This window comes from Hylobates moloch, unplaced genomic scaffold (assembly GCF_009828535.3).
Source record: "Hylobates moloch isolate HMO894 unplaced genomic scaffold, HMol_V3 SCAFFOLD_11, whole genome shotgun sequence".
NCBI lineage: Eukaryota > Metazoa > Chordata > Mammalia > Primates > Hylobatidae > Hylobates > Hylobates moloch.
The window spans coordinates 91454493-91480626 of record NW_026652286.1 but is presented as its reverse complement, the minus strand read 5'-3'; the positions used below and the strand labels follow the sequence as shown (position 1 = coordinate 91480626).

The following is a 26134-nucleotide window of genomic DNA, read 5'->3' as shown; positions in this document are numbered from 1 at the left end:
GTCTAAGGTTTTTCTTTTTAATAGCAGCAAACACTGCTCAGGTGCCACAACTGACATCCTTAACAGCAAACCTAAGTCCTTCAGGAGAGGTCACGCCAATCATTAAACTCCATGTGCCTTGCCCACCCCCTGTCCCCTGTCCCTTCAGCTCACCTTCCATATGTTGAGGGGATGAGCCTCCTAAAGTAAAAGTAACCGAATCTGCTTTTTTTTTTTTTTTTTTTTTTTGGAGACAGAGTCTTACTCTGTTGCCCAGGCTGGAGTGCAGTGGCACGATCTCGGCTCACAACAACCTCTGTCTCCCGAGTTGAAGCGATTCTCCCACCTCAGCCTCCTGAGGAGCTGGGATTACAGGCACCCGCCATCATGCCCAGCTAATTTTTGTATTTTTGTAGAGGCGGGGTTTCACCATGTTGGCCAGGCTGGTGTTGAACTCATGTCCTCAGGTGATCCACCTGCCTCGGCCTCCCAAAGTGGTGGGATTACAGGCGTGAGCCACTGCACCCAGCCTGAATCTGCTTCTTAAGCTCACAAACTTCTCCGCTGGTTCCACTTTGGGGAATTACATTCCTTGGCTTGGCAAAGACCATTTCCAGACTGGTGCCAACATGTTCCTCCACCCTATCTCAAAACCCTTCCCTGCATGAACACCAAGTTCTCTGCAGCTAGGCCGAGGGCTTTGCTCTTCTCTTCACATGCTCTGCATACATTGTAGTGGTCTCCAGCCCATTCCCTTGGCAAACTCCTATGCGATCATCAAGACTCATTAGGACTGGCGAAGTGGCTCACGCCGGTAATCCCAGCACTTTGGGAGGCCAAGGCAAGCGGAGCATGAGGTCAAGAGATTGAGACCATCCTGGCCAACACAGTGAAACCCCGTCTCTACTAAAAATACAAAAATTAGCTTGGCGTGGTGGCGGGCGCCTGTAGTCCCAGCTATTCAGGATGCTGAGGCAGGAGAATTGCTTGAACCCGGGAGGTGGAGGTGGCAGTGAGCCGAGATCATGCCACTGCACTCCAGCCTAGCGACAGAGTGAGACTCAGTCTCAAAAAAAAAAAAAAAAAAAAAGACTCATTACAAATGACACACTATGGCACTATGGTGGGTCTCCTTTAGTCCTCCCCAGACAGAATGGTTCTACTGTCCTGTGCTCCTGCCGTATCTCTTGCAGATAACAATGAGAGTCCCTGAATTTCACACCACACCAGGGACAGGATCTTGAGCCTTTCCATTTGAAATGTTAAGGGAAATGGTAACTCTCTGAGGTTGGTGGTCTTGAGGCCACCCAAGGAACTTGGCATCCAGGTTACAGGTGTGTGGCCTCGACTGTGTCCCTGGCCTTTGGGTGCCCATTCCCCACCCCCACCCCCATGCTCTGAGGAAGGGCCTGAGCCATTGGCACCCGCTGAGACTGTGAAATAGAAGAGGCAAAGTAGAAGCAGGGGAGGTGGCCACTGTGCCCTGAGAGCAGGAGGGGCGAGCGGGCCACACACAGACCAAGCACACGTCCCCTCAGGTGGCCACGCCTCAAAGGCTGGACTTTGGCCGACTTGGACAGGCAGGTGAGCCAGGCTGTGCCCAGCAAGCCAAAGGTGCCTGGGCTTGCTCATTCAGTCACAGTCACAGCTACCATGCCAGGGAGGACCTGGGAGCTGTGCCTGCTACTGCTGCTGGGGCTGGGACTGGGGTCCCAGGAGGCCCTACCCCCACCCTGTGAGAGGTAGGGGTGTGGGGAAGGTAGCAGGGGAGGATGGCAGTAAGAGGGAGGCTGGGATGAGATCTCAAGCTCTGGGGTCAGTACTTCAGAGGGAAAGGAAGAGATTATAAAGGAAGGAAAGAGTAGGGAAGAGAAGAAAATGAGAATTCCCGTGTAGCAGGCTCTGTGCTGGTCACTGCACCTGCAGTCCGTTTTTTTGTTTGTTTGTTTGTTTGTTTGTTTTTGTTAGAGTCTTGCTCGGTCGTCCAGGTGGAGTACAGTGGCACCATTTCCACTCACTGCAGCCCAGACCTCCCGGGTTCAAGAGATTCTTGTGCCTCAGCCTCCTGAGTAGCTGGAATCACAGGCATGCACCACCACGCCCAGCCTGTCATTGATTTTTACCAAAATTTTCCACCTTTGGAAGGGACATTAGGCTTGGCGACTGTGCTGGAAATACAAGCGTGAGCCACCGCCCCCCGCCAGGACCTGCAGTCCTGATACCAGATGTAGCTGCCAGAGCCTGGCCTGAGGTCCAAGAGCCCGCTGGCCAGAGCCCGCCCTCCCTTCCTCTCCTCCTCCAAGCTGCCCCTTGAACTGTGCAGGCCTCTTCTCAGGATTGTTCTAGCAAACTTTCTGCTCCAGCTTCCTAGCCTGGGTGTGAGAGGCAGCCTAAGGGCCTGACGACAGAACCTGGGCTTGAGCCCTGACCCTAATACTCTCTCTGTGACCCGGGACAGGTCAAGGCTCTTTCCTGAGCCTGAGTTTCCATCACCAGGGACAGAGATGAGTGACTCTGTCCTGTCTCCTGCACTCAGGTAATGTCCACCCTTTGTTCCACATGGATTTATGGAGCTGTGGCCACATCAGCCACTTTACCAGCTCCTGCAAGAACAATAATAATAGAAGAAAAACAGCTGGGCACGGTGGCTCACGCCTGTAATCCCAGCACTTTGGGAGGCCAAGGTGGGAGCTATCATCTGAGGTCAGGAGTTCGAGACCAGCCTGGCCAACATAGTGAAACCCCATCTCTACGAAAAATACAAAATTAGCCGGGCATGGTGGTGCACGCCTGTAATCCCAGCTACTCGGGAGGCCGAGGCAGGAGAGTCGCTTGAACTCGGGAGGTGGAGGTTGCAGTGAGCCAAGATCGCGCCATTGCACTCCAGTCTGGGCAACAAGAGTGAAACTCTGTCTCAAATAATAATAATAATGATAATAACAATAATAATAATAATAATAATAATAATAGAAGCAAAACAGTAACAGAAGCACAGTTTGAAGTAGAGAGAAGTTAGGACCCGCTGGTGTGGGTGAGCAGAGGTTGTGTTAGAGAGGATGGGGAGGGAAGGTGTCTCTGAGGAGGTGATGTGTGAGCAGAATTGTGGCAGGAACCATCGCTGAGCTGATCTGGGAGAGGACAGTCCAGGCATGGAAAGGGCCGTGCAGAGGCCCTGAGGCGCTGTTCAGGGACTGGGAAGAAGGCCTGTGTGACTGGGGCAGAGGGGGAACAGGCCCGGGGAGAGTGGGGCTCCAGGCAACAAGGTTTGGGCTTGGGCTCCAGTGGTTAGACTACAGACAGAGACAAGGGGTTCAATGCGGGTGTGTGTTACAGGGAGAGTTGACAGTGCTTGCCCATGACAATTGTGGAGTATAAAGGGGAAAATTATACCTGGGATAATTAATAGGTTTTGTCCTGAGCAATTGTAATGAGGACTTGAGAGAGGCTGAGTGGTCCAGTGTTTTGTCAAGCATCAGGCTGTTTGCCAAATGTAGGGGAAGATGACTTTATTGGTGTTCCCTAAGACCAGCCTCAGGCCCGTGATTCATTAACACTTCCAAATGGTTATACCATGATTATGGTTTCATTTTTTTTTCTTTTTTTGAGACAGAGTCTCGCTCTGTCACCAGGTTGGAGTGCAGTGGTGCAATCACGGCTCGCTGCAACCTCCACCTTCTGGGTTCAAGCGATTCTCCCGCCTCAGCCTCCCCAGTAGCTGGGACTATAGGCGCCTGCCACCACGCCCAGCTAATTTTTGTATTTTTAGTAGAGACAGGGGTGTTGCCATGTTGGCAAGAATAGTCTCGATCTCTTGTCCTTGTGATCTGCCTTGGCCTCCCAAAGTGCCGGGATTATAGGCATGAGCCACCGCGCCCGGCCGATTATGGTTTCTTACAGTGAAAGGATACATGTTAAAGCCATCGAAGGTGAAATATTCTAGGGCCAAGTCCAGGAGAAAATAAGCTCAATCTTCCAGTTTTTCCTCTCCCAATGGATTTATATGGACAGCACTTGATTTTTCCAGCAATAACATGTGACAGCACGCATGAAGTATTGCCAACCACAAAAGCTCACCCGAGTGTTGGTGTCCAGTGTTTTTATTGGAGGTCAGTGATGGGAGCATGGACTACCTGTGTGGCTGACCTCAGTTACTCACTCTCCAGAGTTCAAACTGATACTGGGTGGCCAAAGGCCCCTGCCACAAATCACATTATTAGCATCAAATATCTGGCATGGCCCAAGGCCCCAGAAAAACAGACTTATCAGGCAGCATATTTCGGTAATTTAAATCTTATCTCTCAGGGCTGGTCACAGGCCAGAACTTTCTCTGAAATGTGCAGGGTTTGAACACAGCAGACCTGCCGAGTCAATCCTTTCATGCACAAGCCACTTCTTGTATAATGAAGAATTTGTTTCGTCTTTGTCTTGGGTTCCTCCAAGGTAACCTCTAAGCTCTTGGAATCTCCCAAGTGATAGGAATGTCTGTTATTCATAGTGGTCCCTGATTATTGGTTTTTTTTTTTTTTTTTTGAGACGGAATCTAGCTCTGTTGCCCAGGCCGGAGTGCAGTGGCGAGATTTTGGCTCAATGTAACCTCTGCCCCCAGGGTTCAAGTGATTCTCCTACCTCAGCCTCCCAAGTAGCTGGGACTATAGGCATGCACCACCACGCCTGGCTAATTTTTGTATTTTTAGTAGAGACGGGGTTTCACCATGTTGGCCAGGCTGGTCTTAAACTCCTGACCTCAAGCAATCCACCCACCTCGGCCTCCCAAGTGCTGGGATTACAGGCATGAGTCACTGCACCTGGCCTGATTGCTTTTTGAGACAGGGTCTCACTCTGTCACCCAGGCTGGAGTGCAGTGGTGCAGTCATGGCTCACTGCAGCCTCAACCTCTCTGGGCTTAGATGATCTTCCCACTTTGGCCTCCTGAGTAGCTGGGACTAGGTGTGTGCCACCATGCCTGGCTAATTTTTGTATTTTTTGTAGAGATGGGGTTTTGCCATGTTTCCCAGGCTCTTGATAGCTTTTGTTAATGAGGTGACTTATGATGGGTCCCTAGACAGCTTCTGCTAACAAGATGACTCCACATGAAGGCAGGCCATGCCAGAAAGGCCAAGCATATGTGTAGAGGGTTGGGATTTTGGTCTCCACATGATATCAGCCCAACTTTTCAACCTTCAGGGAGGAGAAGGGACTGGAGATGGAGTTCAATTACATGATCAATGATTCAATCAATTATGCCTATGTCATGAAACCCCAATAAAAACTCTGGACTTCAAAGTCCTGGTCAGTAGGCTGGGCACGTGGCTCATGCCTGTAATCCCAACACTTTGGGGGGCCGAGGTGGGTGGATCACTTGAGGCCAGGAGTTTGAGAGTAGCCTGGCCAACATGGTGAAACCCTGTCTCTACCAAAAATGCCAAAAATTAGCGGGGCGTGGTGGTGCATGCCTGTAATCCCAGCTATTGAGGAGGCTAAGATGGGAGAATCACTTCAACCTGGGAGGTGGAGGTTGCAGTGAGTTGAGATTGCACCACTGCACTCCAGCCCAGGTGACAGAGTGAGACCTTGTCTCAACAAACAAACAAATAAAACAAACAAATACCAAGTCCTGGTTGGTGAACACATTGATGAGCCAGGAGGGAAAACGTCCTGGTTCCATGGGGAAAGGACGCAGAAGCTCTACATTCAGGGCCCCCCTAGACCTTGCCCCACACATCCCTTCATTTGGCTCATCCTGGCTTGTATTCTTATAATAAAACTATAGCCCTAAGCATAACTGTAAGCTTTTCTGAATCCTGTGAGTTGCTCTAGCAAATTATCAAATCTGAAAGGGTTATGGGAACCCCTACATTTGTAGCCACTTGGTAATAAGTGCAGGTGGCCTGGGGACCCCTGAACTTGTAGCTGGTGTCAGAAGTGAGGCCGTCTCACTCAGGACCGTGCCCTTAACCTGAATGTGGATTCTGCACTAACTCCCGATGGTTAGTGCCAGGATTAAATTGCAGTATTGCAGTTGGTGTCAGAAAATGTGGATTTACTAGAATGACCCTGACTCACTGAAACATATGGGTTGGGAAAAGAAAAGTTGAAAGGGCAGGGGATGAGAAAACTTTCATTCTCGAGTGGCTACAGTCTCACCCATAGTGTGAAGAGCAGTCATGCTACAATCGGTTACTGGAGGTAAAAGTTACCAATGGAAATTAGAGATGATTGATCACTAACTTTTGGGGAGTTGACTCATGTGCATAGGGAAATGTATACTACGAAGAAGAAAAGCAAATATACAATCCCTATAGATTTTTATCTCTAATAGCCAAACTGAAAGTAAAAGATGGGCCATGCTTAGATTCTGGTCAGTGGAATTACAACCTCCAGTCCTGCACTGTGGTACCAAAAACAACTGCTGAAGCCCTGATGGGCACTGCAATGAGATTGAGAGAATATAAAAATGCGGCCAGGTGCAGTGGCTCACGCCTGTAATCCCAGCACTTTGGGAGGCACAGGTGGGTGGATCATCTGAGATCAGGAGTTCAAGACCAGCCTGACCAACATGGAGAAACCCTGTCTCTACTAAAAATACATAATTAGCCGGGCGTGGTGGTGCGCACCTGTAATCCCAGCTACTCGGGAGGCTGAGGCAGGAGAATCACTTGAACCCAGGAGGCAGAGGTTGCAGTGAGCTAAGATCGCGCCATTGCACTCCAGCTTGGGCAACAAGAGCGAAACTCCATCTCAAAAACAAAACAAAACAAAAAACTGGTATGTGCTTGAACAGGTTTTATGTGGAGTGGTTGCGTCTCTTCTACCTGAATGTATTACAGGGATGGATATTGTATCTGACCAGGAAATATTTCCATTACCTAGTACTGTAAAACAGAAGGTATGGAAATCCACTCATCGAGCAATATTGATTAGACATTCCAAATGGGAACCAATAAGAATGCCCAAGTCCACAGAGACTGTTAGCCTTCTCTGGAGCATAGACTGGACTTTATAGCAAAAGTCTTAGAGCACCTCCTGGCACGAGTGCTGAGACTTTGGACTAGAGAATTTCCATGTGAGAGGTAATTATTAGCTTGCTATCAGACATTATTTGAAATTGCCCCTATGACTGAAGGATGTAAGATAATCTTGAAACCTGAAATACCTATAATATCTTGGGGAAATGCTCGCAGAGAGTGGGCAGGGCCCAGAAGAGTTCCATAATGAAATGGAAATGGCTGGATCAGGAACAAGCTCCTGGGGGAATGCAGAGTTATTCAGTGTATTCAAAAGCAGAGAGACTCTTTTCCCCTAGGACTGACTTTGGACCCACTCAAGGAGTTGTTAGATTCTATTGTCAATTGGACAGTGCCCTATTGACAGCTCTCGATTGACTAATAAAGAGCTGTTTGGCTTATGGATGGCAGTCCCAAGGTGAATGAACAGCCTACTGTTTGGAAGGTTGTCACTCTGATCAAAGAAGGCAAAAACAAATCAGCTCTGTGGGTTGAACTGCATACTGTTTATGTTTTTACTAACTCTTGGACAGTGGCCAATGGCCTGGCCATGTGGTCAGGCAGAAGGACAATGGGAACCTTTTCTATATAGAAATCACAACAGGAATTTTAGGAGTGCATTAAAGCAGGTTATGTTGATGCCCATCAGAAGAACCCCTTTCCAGGATCAAAAGGGAACCGGGGCAACAAGCAGGCATCCCTGCGTGCTCACCTGAGGTGGCCACGTGTGTTCATGAAATAAATGGACATTGCGGGGCAGCAGCCATGCAGAGAAGAGCTGAATTTAGACTTAGTCCTCTTTTCCCGCTGAGGCACAAAATGCCAGTAAGTACTTTTCTGTCTGCTAAAAAGAGAAAGACCGCACATGGCTGTGGGAAGATGACCTTGGAGGGAAGGCCCTGCACATACCTGTCAAGGTGGACTGATGCTGGTAGGCCTGGAGGGCTACAAATGGGTCCTGACAAGAGTAGACAGTGATTCTGGACTGGGCTTTGCATGGCCAGTGGTAGATGCAAATGCTCAAAATACTGACACTGTAAAAGGGTCAGAACAAAAGATATTCCACCAATTTGAACCACTGAGTTACATTTCTTCAGATCAAGGAACACTTTCATCTTCAGAGGAGTGGTTCAATAGAGAATTGGGATGGGCAGTTGAAGCAGGTGCTATCTAAAACAGCAGGGAATAAGGGTATGAAGGTACGAAAGGCTGGCTTACATGCCTTCACAAGTATGTGCTCACACTCAACGCAAGGGGGCTCAAGGGTTTGTCCCTATTAGATAGATTCTTCTGCTTTTCTGGAAGTTAAAAGGAAGAGGGGCTGGGGGACGATGACTAGCAATTCTTCCAATGTGGTATGACTATACCATTTTCTTTCTTCCCCACATTAAACTTTCTTTTTCCCAGCTGATTCAGTGGTTCCAGTAAATTCCAGTGGTCCCAGGACTGCAGATACATAGGATAAGAGTAGTTTACACACCACAGTTCTAGTGTTATTATATTCTGTGTTTTTTCTGTGTGCTTACTATTACCAGTGAGTTTTGTACCTTCAGGTGATTTTTTTTTTTTTTTTTTTTTTTTGAGATGGAGTCTCGCTCTGTCACCCAGGCTGGAGTGCAGTGGCGCAATCTCAGCTTATCACAACTGCCATCTCCTGGGTTCAAGCAATTCTCATGCCTCAGCCTCCAGAGTAGCTGTGATTACAGGTATGCACCACCACACCCAGCTAATTTTTCGTATTTTTAGTAGAGATGGGGTTTCTCCATGTTGGCCAGGCTGGTCTTGAATTTCTGACCTCAAGTAATCTGCCTGCCTCAGCCTCCCAAAGTGCTGGGATTATAGGCATGAGCCACTGAGCCCAGCAATCATTAACTTTTTTTTTCTTTTTTTTTCTGACACAGTGTCTCACTCTGTTGCTCAGGCTGGAGTGCAGTGGCGAGATCTCAGCTCACTGCAACCTCCACCTCCCCGGTTCAAGCGATTCCCCCACCTCAGCCTCCTCAGTACCTGGGACTACAAGTGCATGCCACCACACCCGGCTAATTTTTTTGTATTTTTTGGTAGAGACAAGATTTCACCATGTTGGTCAGGTTGGTCACGAACTCCTCAAGTGATCCTCTCGCCTCAGCCTCCCAAAGTGCTGGGATTACAGGCATGAGCCACCGTGACCAGCCCAGGTGATTTCTTATTGCGTGTTAACATCCTATTCTTTCTGATCAAAGTACACTCTTTAGCATTTCTTGTAGGACTGGTCTGGTATTGATGAAATCCCTCAGCTTTTGTTTGTCTGGGAAAGTCTTTATTTCTCCTTCATGGTTGAAGGATATTTTCACCAGATATACTATTCAAGGGTAAAAGTTTTTTTTCCTTCAGCACTTTAAATATGTTAAGCCATTCTCTTCTGGATTGTAAGATTTCCACTGAGAAGTCTGCTGCCAGACTTCTCACCAATTTGAACCACTGAGCTCCATTGTATATTATTTGTTTCATTTCTCTTGCTGCTTTTAGGATCCTTTCTTTGTCCTTGACCTTTAGTTTGATTATTAAATGCCTTGAGGTAGTCTTTGGGTTAAATCTGCTTGGTGTTCTATAACCTTCTTGTTCTTGGATATTGATATCTTTCTCTAGGTTTGGGAAGTTCTCTGTTATTATCCCTTTGAATAAACTTTCTGTCCCTATCTCTTTCTCTACCTCCTCTTTAAGTACAGTACGTCTTAGATTTGCTGAGGCATTTTGATTGTATTTTCTAGATCCTGTAGGCATGCTTCTTTGTTTTTTATTCTTTTTTCTCTTGTCTCCTCTGATTGTGTATTTTCAAATAGCCTGTCTTCAAGCTCACTAATTCTTTCTTCTGCTTGATCAATTCGGCTATTAAAGGACTCCAATGCATTCTTCAGTATGCCAATTGCATTTTTCAGCTTTAGGGTTTCTGCTTGATTCTTTTCAATTATTTTAATCTCTTTGTTACATTTATCTGCTAGAATTCTGAATTAGGACTGCAGATACAAATGCAAGAGGCAGGAATTATTCCTAAGCAAGAAAATATAACTATATTCTTAAATTTTTATGTGAAAATTCCTAAGGGTCTGATGGGGCAGGTTGTGCCTTCACCTTATCTAGCAAAAATGGGGCTAACAATAAATACAAATATATTGCCTACTGCTCAAGATGGCTTACTAGTTCTGTACCTGTGTAAGCCTGCCCTATATGAATGGGAGTGGACTAAAGGAGAAGCATTTACAAGACAAGTGTTTCTACCTACAATCTGGATAAACACAGTGGCCTAACCCAATGTCCTTTCCAAAGGTGGAAAAGTTTGGGTATAAATGGAGAGAAAGAGGTGTAGTAGCTGGGAATAAATGAATGAATCCATGCATTAATAAGAAATGCAGTGAGGGAAGTCCACTATTACATTAATGCTTAGAAAGAAGATCAGAGAAAAAGATGGTATCGCCTCTTCATTCAATTATACTTGACGCCTGAAAGGGTAAAGCCATATTTTGCCAAGACCACTCCTGCTCTGGAAACTGACAGGATCAAAGGGGAACCTGCCAGCCTGAGTTGCCTTATCCTGAGAGACATTTTGTCATATGATCTGGTGATGAACTGGACTAATTATTAATGAAAATGGGACTCTAGTAATGTGTGAACATCTTTTGACTCTTATTTTTCAGGTTACATCTACCATAATAAAGCACTGACATTGTTGGCAAGATTATAATACTAATATTGAGGGTCACATGTATTGGGAAATTGAGCTAAACGCTCCTATCTCTACTTCCACACTAGCTCCTCTAAATTTTCGGCATATTCATGTTGATATTATCTCTGTCTGTCACAAAAATGCTGTCCCAAATGCAGTTGCTCAGGAAAGCATAATTGTTTTGCTACAAGGGATCTATGGGTAAAGGCTAGGGACTGGACTGTTGTATAATAGAGTTTGTCTGTTCTTTGACCCAGGTTGCTGGGAAGTAACTTCTAAACTCTTGGAATTTCCCAAATGATAGGTGTGTCTTTGGCATTCATGGTGAGGCTCTAGATGGATTATACTAACTAGCTGACTCAGGACCAGGACTGGACATGCCAGAAAGACCAAACTGTGTGTTTGGAGAGGTGGGGCTTTGATCCAAGTGATATCAGCCTGACCTCCCAATCTCTGGGGAGGGGAGTGGAACTGGAAATTGATTTCTTTTTTTAAATAAAAAATAATACCTTACATTTATTTAATATTTAAGACATTTGAAGCCCCTCATTTAATCTTTTGTTTTGTTTTGTTCTTTTTTTATTTTTAATTTTTGGAGGTACATAGTAGGTATATATATATTTATGAATTACATGAGATATTTTGATACAGGCATGCAATGGGTAATAATCACATCAGGGTACATGGGGTGTCCACCACCTCAAGCATTTATCCTTTGTGTTACAAACAATCTGATTATACTCTTTTAGTTATTTTTAAATGTACAATTAAATTATTTTTGACTAGTCACCTGTTGTTCTAGCAAATACTAGGTCTTATTCATTATTTCTATTTTTTTGTACCATTAACCATCCCCACCTCCCTGCGACTCCTGCCACTATACCACTACCCTTTCCAGCCTCTCCTAATCATCATTCTACTATCTCCATGAGTTCAATTGTTTTAATTTTAAGCTCCCACAAATAAGTGAGAACATATGAAGTTTGTCTTTCTGTGTCTGGCTTATTTCACTTAATATAATGACCTCCAGTTCCATCCATGTTCTTGCAAATGGCAGGATCTCATTCTTTTTTATGGCTGAATAGTACTCTATTGTGGATATGTACCACATTTTCTTTATCCATTCATCAGTCGATGGACACTTAGGTTGCTTCCAAATCTTGGCTATTGTCAATAGTGCTGCAATAAACATGGGAATGCAGATATCTCTTTGATACATTGATTCTTTTCTTTTGGTCATATATCTAGCAATGGGATTGCTGGATCATATGGTAGCTCTATTTTTAGTTTTTTGAGGAACCTTCAAACTGTTCTCCATAGTGGTTGTACTAATTTACATTCCCACCAACAGTGTATGAGGGTTTCCTTTTCTTCACATCCTCACCAGCATTTGTTATGACCTGGTTTTTGGATAAAAGCCATTTTAATAGGGATGAAATGCTATCTCATTGTAGTTTTGATTTGCATTTCTTTGATGATCAATTATATTGAGCACCTTTTCATTTGCTTGTTTGCCATTTGTATGTCTTTTTTATTTCTTTTCTTACTTAAGGGAATGTATGTCTGCTTTTGAGTAATGTCTATTCAGTTCTTTTGCCCATATTTAATTGGATTATTAGTTTTTTTAAATAGAGTTGTATGAGCTCCTTATTTATTTATTTATTCTTAGATGGAGTCTTGCTCTGTCACCCAGGCTGGAGCGCAGTGGCGCAAGCTCTGCCTCCCGGGTTCAAGCAATTCTCCTGCCTCGGCCTCCCGAGTAGCTGGGACTACAGGCATGCACCACCATGCCTGGCTAATTTTTGTATTTTTAGTAAAGATGGGGTTTCACCATGTTGGTCAGGCTGGTCTCGAACTCCTAACCTCAAGTGATCCGCCTGCCTTGGCCTCCCAAAGTGCTGGGATTACAGGCATGAGCCACTGCGCCCAGCCCATATGAACATTTTAAAAATATTGATTCTTCCAATCCATAAATAATGAACATGGAAAATCTTTCTTTCTTTTCTTTTCTTTTTGAGACAGAGTCTCACCCTGTTGCCCAGGCTGGAGTACAGCAGCACAATCACGGCTCTGCAACCTCTGCCTCCTGGGCTCAAGTGATCCTGCCACCTCAGCCTCCCAAGCAACTGGGACTACGAGTGCATGCCACCACGCCCAGCTAATTTTTTCATTTTTTTTGTAGAGACAGGGTTTTGCCACCATGCCTAGCCAAGGTTTACTAGTGTTTCGTTGAGGATTTTTGCATCAATATTCATTAGTGATACTGGCCTATAGTTTCATTTTATTTTTTTTGATGTGTCTTCATCTGGTTTTGGTATCAGGGTAATACTGGCTTTGTAGAATGAGTTTGGAAGTATTCCCTCCTCCTCTAATATGTCTTTTTCTCTAAATGCTTCTCCTTGTTAAAAGTAAATTTGTAGGCTGGGTGCGGTGGCTCACGCCTGTAATCCCAACACTCTGGGAGGCCGAGGCAGCTGGATCATCTGAGGTCAGAAGGTTCAAGACCAGCCTGGCCAACATGGTGAAACCCTGTCTCTACTAAAATACAAAAATTAGCTGGGTGTGGTGGCACATGCCTATAATCCCAGCAACTTGGGAGGCTGAGGCATGAGAATTGCTTGCACCTGGGAGGTGGAGGTTGCAGTGAGCTGAGATGGCGCCACTGCACTCCAGACTGGGCGACAGAATGAGACTCGGTCTCAAAAAAAAAAAAAAAAAAGTAAATTTGTTAGGGATAAAAGACTTTAAGGTGAAAAAAATAGGATTAATAAATTCAGCTTGTTCCATGATGGGGGAACCTATCTCCCTTAGAGCCTTTTATATCTCATGGGCCAATGTTTATTCCACCATGTATGCTGTTGCCATTTTGTATTAAAGGCCTGAGTGCCATTAGGATACATGTTTTGTACCCAGAATTTGTGAGTTCCTCATACTAGGGTTAGATGAGTGGTCATCACACCTAGGTGTAATTAGTTTGAGTATGCCATAAGGCCTCCCATAGCCTTCCTTGTCTCAGTATGGGGCTGTTCCCCAGGAGAATTTGGACAAATCATGGGATGCCTACTGCTTTAATACTATAAGAAACCCATTTGGGCTGGGCATGCTGGCCCATGCCAAAGTAATCTCAACACTTTGGGAGGCCAAGCTGGGAGGATCACTTGAAGCCAGGAGGATCACTTGAACCCAGGAGTTCAAGACCAGCCTGGGCAACATATTGAGACCCTGTCTCTACAAAAAAAATAGAAAAAATTAGCTGGATATGCTGGCATATGCCAGTAGTCCCAGCTACTCAGGAGGCTGAGGTGGGAGGATCACTTGGGCCTGGGAGACTGAGGTTGCAATGAGCTGTGATTGCATCACTGCATTCCAGCCTGGGTGATAGAGCAAACTCTTGTCTAAAAAAGAAAAAATAGGCCGGGTGCAGTGGCTCACACCTGTAATCCCAGCACTTTGGGAGGCTGAGATGGGCAGATCACCTGAAGTTGGGAGTTTGAGACCAGCCTGACCAACATAGAGAAACCCCATCTCTACTAAAAATACAAAATTAGCCGGGCATGGTGGCACATGCCTGTAATCCCAGCTACTCGGGAGGCTGAGGCAGGAGAATTGCTTGAACCCAGGAGGCAGAGGTTGCGGTGAGCCGAGATCATGCCATTGCACTCCAGCCTGGGCAACAAGAGCAAAACTCCGTCTCAAAAAAAAGTAAAAAACAAAAAAAAAATAAATTTTTTTTCTATTCTGTTTAACAGCTTTTCATCCACAAAAACAAGGGTGATCTGCATTTGTGCATGGAGCTCATTGGGACAGGCTGGCCATGCTGCTGCTGCATTTCGCTCATTTTAACCGGAGACCTTTCTAAGCATTCAGTGATCAAGGTTTACAGTTACGCAGTGAAGGTTTACAGTTACGCAGTGATTAGTCTGCCAGGAGTTGTAAATCACACAATCCAAAGGCCCCAAAAAGAGTAGTTCCCAGAAATTCCTTCCCAACTGGTATCCTTCATAGTAGATGTAACCTGAAAATTAAGAGTCAAAAGTCTCTGGCACATTGCTAGAGTTACATTCTGTTGTCAGCAATTGGTGCAGCTCATCATCATATCACATGACCAAATCTCAGAGCAGTGCCACTCAGGTTTGCAGGCTGCCCTTTGACCTTGTCAGGGCCCAACAGCAGGAGTCGTATTGGCAAATGTATGGCTTCCCCCTTTCAGGCATCTGGTATAATCGTGCTAAGAGACAATCTTATTCTCTTGTTTCTAATCTCTCCAGACACCAATGTGACATTGGATTCCCCTCATTGTATAACCCATTTACTCATTCCTTTATCCTCAGCTACTATGTCTCTTCCTCACCATCTGTCATGATTTTTTTTTTTTTTTTTGAGATGGAGTTTTACTCCATTGTCCAGGCTGCAGTGCAGTGGTGCAACATCAGCCCACTGCAACCTCCACCTCCTGGGTTCAAGCAATTCTCCTGCCTCAGACTCCCAAGTAGCTAGAATTACAAGCACCACCATGCCCAGCTAATTTTTGTATTTTTAGTAGAGATGGGGGTGTTGCCATGTTGGCCAGGATGGTCTTGATCTCCTGACCTCCTGATCCACCCGCCTCGGCCTTCCAAAGTGCTGGGATTACAGGCGTGAGCCACCGCGCCTGGCCTATCATTGATTTTTACCAAATTTTTCCACCTTTGGAAGGGATATTAGGCTTGGCCACTGTGCTGATCCACATTGCCAGCAGTAATAGTAGTGTTGCAGGTGCCTGGCCCTCAGTCTGCTCCCATTCATATACGGAAGAGTTACAAAGGTGTGGAACTAGTGGGCTATCTTGACCACTAGGCAATACAGCTGCATTCACTAAGAAGCCAAATTTAGCCAGATGCTGTGAAGGCACAACACACCCATAAGGCCCTTAGTAAATCTGGCATGAAGGTTTAAAGGTACAGTTGCAGTTTTTTCTTTCTTTTTTTTTTTTTTTTTTTGAGACAGAGTCTCGCTCTGTTGCCCAGGCTGGAGTGCAGTGGCGTGATCTCGGCTCACTGCAAGCTCCACCTCCCAGGTTCACGCCATCCTCCTGCCTCAGCCTCCTGAGCAGCTGGGACTACAGGCTCCTGCCACCACGCCCAGCTAGTTTTTTGTACTTTTAGTAGAGACGGGGTTTCACTGTGTTAGCCAGGATGGTCTTGTTCTCCTGACCTTGTGATCTGCCCGCCTCGGCCTCCCAAAAGTGCTGGGATCACAGGCGTGAGCCACCGCGCCCGGCCAGTTGCAGTTTTTTCTTTGAGAATTGTCCCTTCTTCTGACACCCACATTTGCAGTCCTAGTTGTGGGGCCACGACTGTATTGGGTAGGAAAAAAGTAGTTGAGATGATGTGGGAACAAATCATATAGTCATACGAACAACTCCGCCCTCCCTCTTCCCAGATCCCCCAGAAAAATTAGGGGAATCCAACCAGTGGAGACCTCCCTTGGCTCCTCTCAAGCTGAATGTGAGCACACACTTTTTTTTTTTTTTTTTTTTTTAAGACAGAGTCTTGCTCTTGTCACCCAAGCTGGATTGCAGTGGCGCGATCTCGGTTCATTGCAACCTCCACCTCCTGGGTTCAAGTGATTCTCCTGCCTCAGCCTCAGCCTCAGCCTCCCAAGTAGCTGGGATCACAGGCACATGCCACCACACCTGGCTAATTTTTGTATTTTTAGTGGAGATGCGGTTTCACCATATTGCCCAGGCTGGTCTTGAACTCCTGACCTCAAGTGACCCACCCGCCTCAGCCTCCCAAAGTGCTGGGATTACAGGCATGAGCCACCGTGCCCGGCCAGAGCACACATTTTTGAAGATATGTAAGCCACCCCTTCATGCTTTTATCTCCCTCCCCCACTGTAGACAGCAAATGTTTCAACTGTCCCATTCTCTATCAAAGCGCCACTCTGAGGACGGTATGCAACACCATATGCCCACTTGCTGTGGTATTGCTTGGCCCGTTGCTGGACACTAGCTGCTGTCAATTGTGTTCTTTGATCTGAAGAAATGTAACTTGGTGGTCCATATTGGTACAGCATCTTCTGTTCTAATATAGCTTCTTGTAGTATTTTGCACATTTGCATCTACAACCTGATATGCAAAGCTAATTTAATGTGCCCCTTACATTTCCATATGGTTATGCCCCAGGTGGGCAACACTTTAATGGTTCAGTTTTTCACTGCCCATCTGCCAGGCCATTGGCTACTGCCCATGAGTCAGTAAAAACCCAAACACAGGGGCTTTTATCATTCGATTCTTCTATCACTGCAAGGAAAACAGCATGCAATTCAGTCCACTGAGGTGATTTGTTCTTACCTTCTTCAAAGATTTTCCATCCTCAGAGTGCAAAGGCCTTCCAAACAAGGTCTTTCTACCCATAAACCAAGCAGCTTTTTGTTGTTCAACCAAGAGCTGTTCATAGGGCCCCTCCTATGTAGCACTAGGATCCAACAGCTCCTCGGTGCTTCCAAAGTTGGCCGTAGGGGGAAAGAGGCTTCCTGCTCCTGAATACCATTAGCACCTCCTTGCATTCCCTGAACAGCAGGCTCCTGAATAAATCGTTTCCATTTTATTCAGGAACTCTTCTGGGCACTGCCTTTGTTACAGAGTGCTCCTCTGACATCACCCAAGATATTATGTGTATTTCAGGTTTCAGGATTATTTTGTGTCCTGCTGTCATGGAGGCAGTTTCAGGAAACACCCAAGGGCCAGCTAGTAATTGTCTCTTGAATGGCTTATACCATACACCGCCTGGAAATGTTCTGGCCCAATCTCAGCCATCACCACTGAGTGCACCTCCCAGGTTTCTGCCATAAGCTCTTCCAATCGAGTCTACACAGGGCCATTGTACAGAGAATTGGCCACACTAGTATGATTAAAGTGCTAACCTCCCTTTGTCCACCAGCTATTCTACACCATCTCAAATTAGCAACCAGTGTGGGCTCAGGCAGTCGGACAGGTACTTTACTGTCCAAACACCCTACTTGTTCCCTCAGCCCTGTATGTCACTCCAACCCACAAACTCCTAACACACACACACACACACACACACACACACACACACACACACCCCTTGTCCAGTCCCAGGGAACATGCCTTGACCAGTCTGCCACAGACTCTAGCCTTCTCTTCTGTCCTAATGGGGTGGTGGTGGTGACCTGACCTGCTCCTATCCCTGTCTCTGCAGCGAGATTTACTGCCACGGGGAGCTCCTACACCAAGTTCAAATGGCCAAGCTCTACCAGGATGACAAGCAGTTTGTGGACATGCCACTGTCTGTAGCTCCAGGTGAAGCACCTAGGGCTGAACCTCCTCTCCAAAGAACCTTCTCTCCAAAGAAGGCAGGGGGCAAGACCAAGCAGAGAGGCCCCTGTGATCAGGGAGTGGCTTGTGACACCCTGCTGACCCCTCCCTGCTGCCTGCTCTCCAGAACAAGTCCTGCAGACCTTCACTGAGCTGTCCAGGGACCACAATCACAGCATCCCCAGGGAGCAGCTGCAGGCGTTTGTCCACGAACACTTCCAGGCCAAGGGGCAGGAGCTGCAGCCCTGGACCCCTGCAGACTGGAAAGACAGGTATGACTCTGGACAGGAAACAAGAGCAGGTCCCTTCCAACTGAGCTGCCTCCCTGAACGCTGTGGGGCCTGTGTTCTTCCAGCCCCCAGTTCCTGCAGAAGATTTCAGATGCCAAACTGCGTGCCTGGGCAGGGCAGCTGCACCAGCTCTGGAAGAAGCTGGGGAAGAAGGTATCAGCGTCCTGGGCCTGCCCAAGGCTTGGCCAAGGGAACTGAAGAGAGGAATGTGCCTGGGGCCCACAGTGTCTCCGGAGCACAGATCAGGTTTCCTTTCCTGAGAAAACAGTCCCTGGCCCCTGGGTCCCCAAATAGAGGCCCTCTAGAAAGAACTTCTGAGGTCAGAAGGGCAGCATCTACTTCTAACACCTCACCTCCTCCAGGAAGGCTCCTTAGCCTCCCCAGGAAACCCTAGCCTGCCCTGCCACCTCCAGGCTGCCCAGCACTGCCTCTGGCACCACTGGGTAGATGTTCACTGCCTGCTGGGCTCTCTCCTTCCCTGAGCTCCTGGGCCAGGCCTCCGTCTCAGGAGGAATCAGTGCTACTGCTGCGTGGGGCCAGGCCCTGTGCTCAGCCCTGTCCTGAGCTACTTTGCTCATCCACATCCCCTCACCTGGGGAAAGGGTTTGGGGTTTTATCCCCACCTGGCTCAGAGAATGGGGGTGATGGGACAATCCTCTGGGCCTGGCTGGGTGGTGGCAGCAAGGATGGGGAGTAGAGGGGAAAGGGGGGGCTGGCACCCCCCTCACCCACCCAGCCCACCATGGGTCTTCGTAATGGCCACTGCTTGGCGGATACCTGCCCGGTGCCTGGCTGAGTGGTCGGGTCTTCTACCCGGCACCAAGTTGAGCCGGGACTCCCAAGGCTGGCAGGTGAGGGATGAGGACCCCAAGGCTTCCAGCAGCCAGGCCTTGATTACATGGCTGAGCAGCAGTGGAGCCAGAGCTGAACCCAACTGCCTGGCTCCAAAGCTGTGACTCCCGGGGCCTCAGATCCCCCAGCTGCCTGCAGCCTCTGCTTCCATGGGGATTCTAGGCTCCCCTTGCCCTCTCTCCCGACTCCAGATGAAGCCAGAGGTTCTCAGCCACCCTGAGCGGTTCTCTCTCATCTACGCAGAACATCCCTTCATTGTGCCTGGCGGTCGCTTTGTTGAGTTCTACTACTGGTGAGCACCCAGGCCCGAGAGACCAAGGGGCCTGCAGTACTGGCAGTGGTGAAGAAACCCAGGGCCAGCAGGGTGTCTCGAGCAGGGCAGAGTGCCTCACTGGCTGGTGTGCAGGGCAGAGGGAGGCAGCAGGGTGGTGCCTAAGCTGCCCCTTCCCCAGGGACTCCTACTGGGTCATGGAGGGTCTGCTCCTGTCAGAGATGGCTGAGACGGTGAAGGGCATGCTGCAGAACTTCTTGGACCTGGTGAAAATGTGAGGGGGGCCAGGCACCTCCAGCCTAGGTGGGGAGGAGAGGCAGGTGTGCCACGGGCCTGGAGCTGGATTGCCTTGGTGCCAGTTGCTGGGGAGAGGGCATCTCAGCAGGCCTTCCCCTTGGCAGCTATGGGCATGTCCCCAATGGCGGGCGCGTATACTACCTGCAGCGGAGCCAGCCCCCACTCTTGACCCTCATGATGGATTGCTACCTGACTCACACCAATGACACCGCCTTTCTACAGTGGGTACCACCCTCCCTGTGCTGCTCTGCAGACGCACCCACCCCTCAGACCTCTCAGGGCCAGGGACGGGCAGCGCGCCTGGACTGAGGTGTTGCCTGCTTCACTCCAGGGAGAACATTGAGACGCTAGCCTTGGAATTGGACTTTTGGACCAAGAACAGGACTGTCTCTGTGAGCTTGGAGGGAAATAACTACCTCCTGAATCGCTATTATGTCCCTTACGGGGGACCCAGGTGAGGAACTGCGCAGCCCACCCCTCAATCTCTTACCTGCTCACTCTGGTTAGAGCATCACAATGCCCTGGGCAGGAGGAGGAGTGGCTTAGCCTGGCCTCTCAGATGGTGACACCGAGAGCCCTCTGCAATCCTGGGCTGTGGGGCCCAAGGGCAGCTGGATCAAGATGGCTCAGCCTCTTCTTGACCACAGAGGGGCTTAGTAGCTACTAGTGCCAGGCTGCCCACCTCTCCTCTTTGCCAGGCCTGAGTCCTACAGCAAAGATGCGGAGTTGGCTGACACCTTGCCAGAAGGTGAGCAGCAGGAGGGTGAGGGAGGGCTGGGGGCAGGGCAGCTGCACACCTGCTGTGTCAGGCTCTGGTCTCCTGTCAATGGCTGCCTATCCTGCAGCCAGGACTGGCTGGTTCCCTGCTCTGTCCTCACAGGAGACCGGGAGGCTCTGTGGGCTGAGCTCAAGGCTGGGGCTGAGTCTGGCTGGGACTTCTCTTCACGCTGGCTCATCGGAGGCCCAAACCCCAACTCGCTTAGCGGCATCCGAACGAGCAAACTGGTGCCTGTTGACCTGAATGCCTTCCTATGCCAAGCAGAGGAGCTGATGAGCAACTTCTATTCCAGGCTGGGTGAGCATCCCAGGAGGGAAGGGAAAGCAGGGAGCTTGGTTTCCTGCTCAGGCTTGGCAATAGAACTGGAAGTAGGACCCTCGTGTGACAGGCCTTCAGCAACTTAGCCTGTCGAGCCCCGCCCTAGTGGAAGCCTGCACTCACATTTGCGTACCAGACAAGAGGACAAATGGAGCCAATCCTAATCCTCTCTTCCTCCCTTTCTTACTGTGAGGGTCTCTAGGGTCTGTGAGGGGAACCCTAGTCCACGCATCCAAAATCCTTCCACTCCCTCTCCCTCAGACAGCCGCCCTTGACCCCCTAAGAGCTAGGGGAATCCACCCAGCCAGTACCCTTGGGAGGATAGACCCTGGAGACCCTGGGGACAAGTCAGCTCCAGTGGTTCCCTGGGAGCAGTGCGGGGCCATAGGCCAGAAATGTGGTGGGCTCCAGGTTGGTACATCCCCTTGGTCATCAGGGTGTCTCAGCCTTTGCAGAGAAACACAAAGGGAGGAGGCTAAAGTAGAACCACGAAAGGCCCGGGGCTGCAGGCAGGGCGCTGGCTGCTGGCTCTAAAGGCAGCACTGCCCCAGGGAACAACTCCCAGGCGACCAAGTACAGAATCCTGCGGGAGCAGCGCTTGGCCGCCCTGAACGCAGTCCTGTGGGATAAGGAGACCGGAGCCTGGTTCGACTATGACCTTGAGAACAAGAAGAAGAACCGGGAGTTTTACCCATCCAACCTCACTCCACTCTGGGCCGGGTGTTTCTCTGACCCTGGCGTGGCGGACAAGGCTCTGAAATACCTGGAGGTGAGGGCACAGCAGGTGGCTCGGGTCCACTGCAGGCAGCACCGCCCCCTCCCGACCCTGAGCAGGACCTGCAGGGGAGGCCGCTTCCTCCGGCTGTGCCCCTTGTCCCAGCCTGCGGGTCCCACCGGAGCCACCGGGAGGCAGCTGTGAGCTGAGAAGAGCCAGGAAGGGGACGTCTGGCTTCCCGCGGGGCCCAGCGTCCTGTCCTGGCTCCCAGTCCAGCCCCACTCACAGTCACGGGAATGTCTGGAACCTTCTAGGACAACCGGATCCTGACTTACCAGTATGGGATCCCGACCTCTCTCCAGAAGACAGGCCAGCAGTGGGATTTCCCCAATGCCTGGGCCCCGCTGCAGGACCTGGTCATCAGAGGTACGGAGGCAGGGCTGACACAGCCAAGGACCCTCCCCAGGGTGTAGAGGTAGGCCTCCCTGGTGCTGGGGAGGCATGAACAAAAGACGCAGGAGGCCCCGTGTCCTTTCTCTCGCTCCTCTGCTCTCCTGGCCTCCATTTGGCAAACATTTATGTCCACCCAACCTGTCCAGTGCAATCAGTCCTGTTCGCCCTTCAAACCAGGGCCGTCGATTAAGGGCAGTTTGGCCTGTGGTCTCAGGAAGGAAGTCTTAGGGCCCAGGCCTCTTTCCCTCGGGGAGAGTAGGGTGCAGCCACTGCTCTGTCTGGGATGGGAGACCTGGAGGTTGAGTCCTGCCTGCAATGGGATCTAGGCCTGGCCAAGACACCTTTACGTCGGGCCCAGGAAGTGGCTTTCCAGCTGGCTCAGAATTGGATCCGAACCAACTTTGATGTCTACTCGCAGAAGTCAGCCATGTATGAGAAGGTGAGCTGGCCCAAGCCCTCCCTGCACCCCCAGGCTGTCCCAGTGGCCACTCCTGAGCACTGCAGGGGCTGCTGGGCAGGCAGAGCAGCTTCTCTCCAGGGGCTCTGGTTGTTTGTTGTTCCTGGAGCTGGGGGGCAGTACCTGACATACAGCCCACCCGCTTGTCCCCAGTATGACGTCAGCAACGGTGGACAGCCCGGTGGGGGAGGAGAATATGAAGTTCAGGTGAGCAGACCAGGGGTGGGCTGGCCAACACCCTACAGGGAACTCCTGGACTCTGCTGCGCATGACTCCCGCCCCAGGCCTCAGTGTGCTCACCTGCATGCGGGCCTACGTGACGAGCTGACTGGTGCTTCCTGTACCGCTGGGGTTAGGCAGGGCCAGTGCCCCTGGGGAGAGAGCCCACAGCCCCCACCAAGGGTATGAGGCTTCCCCAGAGACCTGGCCCCACTGCCCTGCCTCTCCCAGGAGGGCTTTGGCTGGACGAATGGCGTGGTCCTGATGCTGCTGGACCGCTATGGTGACCGGCTGACCTCAGGGGCCCAGCTGGCTTTCCTGGAGCCCCACTGTCTGGCGGCCACCCTTCTGCCCAACCTCCTGCTCAGCCTCCTGCCATGGTGACAGCCCTCCCCTCCTCACCTGGCCCCAGCTCCTGCCCCATTAAACCTCTGCACCAGTTCCTGCCTTCCCCTGCCTCTTCATGCCCTCCTACCTCCCAGCCTGTCCTCAGAGTGAAGTGGGGGCAGGGTCACGACCTGGAGGTCATGGGTAGGGGCCTAGCTCCCTCCTGGAACCTTGAATAGGGTGGAAATCCTGCTCTGGAGGGAAGACCTATCCCCGAGTGCCTCAGCGCCAAGCCCCACACCTCCGGCCTTCCACTCACTTCCGTAGTCCAAAGGCTTTATTGTTCTGCTGAAATGCTTACAAATACTGAAAACCCCCAGCCTGGGCCCAGGCAACCAAGGGCTCAATGCTGGTAAGGAGAGCAGGGGAGGTGGGCTTAGTGTTAAGGCGTGAAGAGCGAGGCCAGACAGCTGGAGGCCTGGTCCTCCACTCTCCATTTCCATCGCCTTTCGGAGGCTGAAGGAAGGATGGCGGCACCACAGGGCCCTTCCCCTCTGCTGCATCATCTCCTGCTCAGGCTTTCCCTCTAGGAGCATTGGAGGAATCCTCTTTCCCTGTCGGAAACTTAGCCCTGTACAGAACTCCAACCATAACCCTTCTAGCTTCCTCTCCCAACTGCATCGCTCCTCCTCTGTTCCATAGATCCCCGGCTTCATCCCTTCTGGCTCTAAGCAAGGCACCAGTGGAAGGGAGAGGGCTGGACTGGGGGGCTGGCAGCCTGTGCATCAGGGCTGAAGACACAGGCAGGGGGCAGGAAAAAGGTGTTTAGTCCCTTCCCCCCAGCATGAGATGCCCAGGGGCCTGGGCTGGAGAGATGATGGCACGTACCCTTAGATGGCCCACAGCTGAAGCAGTGGGCTGGGCCACAGAGCTGCAGCAATTAGTATGTAACCATGGCAATGAAGCAGTCACTATGGTAACCATGGTGATGGGTCTGCAACTAGGGGATGGAGCTGGGACCTCAAGGTTGACACTTGAGATCTCTGGCCCTTGAGCAAGGTAAGAAGAAGTATAAGGGAAAGGAGAACAATGGGGCAGAGCGGGGTTTGAGAAATGGGAAGCGGGCCGCCTGAGCTATTACCCCACTCTGGATGTGGCTCTGCTCAGCCCCCAAAGCCCCTTGCAAAGGGGTCTGAGGCAGGAGGGGATCTTTGGCAGCTTATGGTACCATAATTTGTCTTTTAGAAAAGAGAAAACAGGCTGGGGAGAGCAGGTGTCGGGTCGGAGCTGAGGCCCTCTCTGTGACAGCTCCTCAGCCCTGGCTGGGCCTGGGGCAGGACCCTAAAGGGTTACTGCAAGTTCTGGGCTCCCAGGAGGCAGCAAAGCCACCTCCACTTTTCTTCTTCTGGCTGGTTCTTCAGGAGGCCAGAGCCCAGAAACTCACAGGACCAAGCTCCTTACAGAATATTAAAGTCTTCTTATACAAAAGCCCCAGTTGTGCTCTGCCAGGAGGCCCACGGCAGTTAGTTCATGAACTGAGTGTAGCCCTCAGCCCCTGTGACAATGACATCCATCCAGATGCGCATGGCCTCTGCAGATGGTGCCACCATGTAGTACAGCCGGTCATGGGTCTTTACGCAGAAGGTGAGGGCTGGGTTCGGGCTCTGCCAAAGGAAGAGAGGAAGGTCTAAGATGGGGCTCACCCATGCCCAGGAATATTCTCACCTGCCTCCCTATCTGCCCTTTCCCCTCCCAGCCCCTAGAAAGCCCTGGAGCTTAGGACTGAGTCCTAAATAGGCCCACAGCCTAGATCCCACCAGTCCATGTGAGCCCCAGGCTGAAATGTTCCCTTCTCACACCACAGCAGTTCTGGGCTCTTTAAACTCCCTGGACCCTGACAGAGCTATACCCTGATAAGGGGGGCACTGGTCCTTGGCGCCCCAGGTTCAAAAGTGAGTATCAAGAGGATCAAACACAAAGGCTTTTCCAGTGAGGACCAGTTTCCTCTCAGCAAAACAGGGGCAGATACAAAAAGCTACAAGTAGGATGCTAGGCCCTGGGACCCCAGAGGAGCAGAGATCAGGACTGGGGTGGGCACCAGGCTGACTTGCATGAGGGAAACAGGCCCCAGCCTCAAATATCTCCTGTTTATCAATTTCTCCCTATCAAATCTAGTCTTTAAGGGTCCCCTCCACCCCTTCCGGCCATCCCTTCTGTATCACCAGACCCCCATGGGGAGATATCCTGCTGTCATTTCCATGAGGGAGGCAACAAGGAGAGGGAGGCACCCAAGCCCACAGGAGCTTCTTGCTCTTTGCAACCTGCTTTCTGCTCCTCCCTTGGGCCTGGGGGAAGGGAGGGAGGCGAAGGGGAGAGTCAAGGGTCAGGGATGAGTGGGGTACAGGAGGTGTTAATGTGCTGGTTACAGCTAAGTGGGGAGGGGTACCTCAGTCACCATAGTGAAGCGGAAAAACCTCTTCTGGGAAGGGGAGAGGGAGAAAGGAAGAGAAAGTTGACAAAGACAACAAGGACTGGGTTGGAGCCTCTGTAGAGGGCAGGCTGGAGGCCTTTGCTCCCAGAGCCCCACCAGGCCACCCCTTCCCCATGGCTGTCCCTCTGGCCCCCCTCTGGTGCCCTCCACCCCTGACCTTGGCTGCACTGCGCAGGTGGTCATAGTACACTTCCTCAATGGCCTGGAAATAGATGACTCCCTTCAGCTTCGTCTCATGCTTGTCTGCAAAGCAAGTAAGGGTGGGCTATGGAGCCGGTCACACTTCAGGTCTAGCTCCATTTACATGGAGCTCCACGGCCTGAGCTTCCAAATCTGGGAAATGGGGTGAAGATCCTAGTCTCCCAAGACCCCCAAACAGAACCCAATACAGAATCCTAAAGATATGGATAATGCTCAGCCTCATTCATAATCACAGAGAAATACAAGTCAGAACTCCACTGAGATACCACTTCTCACCTACCCCAATGACAAAAACATACAACAAATATAAAGCACACTTTTGGCAAGTCTATGGCGAAGGAGGCAGTCTAACGACAGGTGGGAGTATAAATTGGTAAAACCCTTATGAACAATTTGGCCATGTCTATCAAAATTAGAAAGGCATTTATCTTTTGATCCAATGCTTACATTTAGGAGAA

General features: G+C 49.9%; 2 protein-coding genes and 1 long non-coding RNA gene across 20 annotated transcripts in view; 1 reads left to right on the top strand and 2 right to left on the bottom strand.

The window, feature by feature from the left end:
* The window catches only part of LOC131384566 (uncharacterized), a 36824-nt gene extending 14243 nt beyond the window's left edge, over positions 1–22581 (bottom strand). Inside the window, exon 1 of the long non-coding RNA XR_009215543.1 lies at positions 21864–22581. This is a non-coding gene — a long non-coding RNA (uncharacterized LOC131384566). The remainder of the gene's footprint in view (positions 1–21863) is intronic.
* Positions 1610–26134, top strand: part of TREH (trehalase) — a 33346-nt gene continuing 8821 nt past the window's right edge. The window contains exons 1-15 of the mRNA XM_032167628.2: positions 1610–1721; positions 17892–17992; positions 18135–18279; positions 18363–18450; positions 19341–19441; positions 19602–19694; positions 19822–19938; positions 20049–20171; positions 20416–20465; positions 20598–20792; positions 21365–21582; positions 21843–21954; positions 22308–22420; positions 22592–22645; positions 22889–24043. Of these exons, the coding sequence (XP_032023519.1) occupies positions 1633–1721; positions 17892–17992; positions 18135–18279; positions 18363–18450; positions 19341–19441; positions 19602–19694; positions 19822–19938; positions 20049–20171; positions 20416–20465; positions 20598–20792; positions 21365–21582; positions 21843–21954; positions 22308–22420; positions 22592–22645; positions 22889–23041 (1752 nt within the window). The 5' untranslated portion in view covers positions 1610–1632 and the 3' untranslated portion in view covers positions 23042–24043. The remainder of the gene's footprint in view (positions 1722–17891; positions 17993–18134; positions 18280–18362; positions 18451–19340; positions 19442–19601; positions 19695–19821; positions 19939–20048; positions 20172–20415; positions 20466–20597; positions 20793–21364; positions 21583–21842; positions 21955–22307; positions 22421–22591; positions 22646–22888; positions 24044–26134) is intronic.
* Positions 23978–26134, bottom strand: part of PHLDB1 (pleckstrin homology like domain family B member 1) — a 49880-nt gene continuing 47723 nt past the window's right edge. For 11 of the 18 annotated variants that reach the window (XM_058446343.1, XM_032167606.2, XM_032167605.2 and 8 more), the window contains 3 exons: positions 25633–25718; positions 25431–25463; positions 23978–24648 (listed from right to left, as the gene is read on the bottom strand). In XM_058446343.1, the coding sequence (XP_058302326.1) occupies positions 24508–24648; positions 25431–25463; positions 25633–25718 (260 nt within the window). In that variant the 3' untranslated portion in view covers positions 23978–24507. The remainder of the gene's footprint in view (positions 24649–25430; positions 25464–25632; positions 25719–26134) is intronic. The other 7 variants (XM_058446339.1, XM_058446341.1, XM_032167610.2 and 4 more) reach the window with 1 other exon arrangement.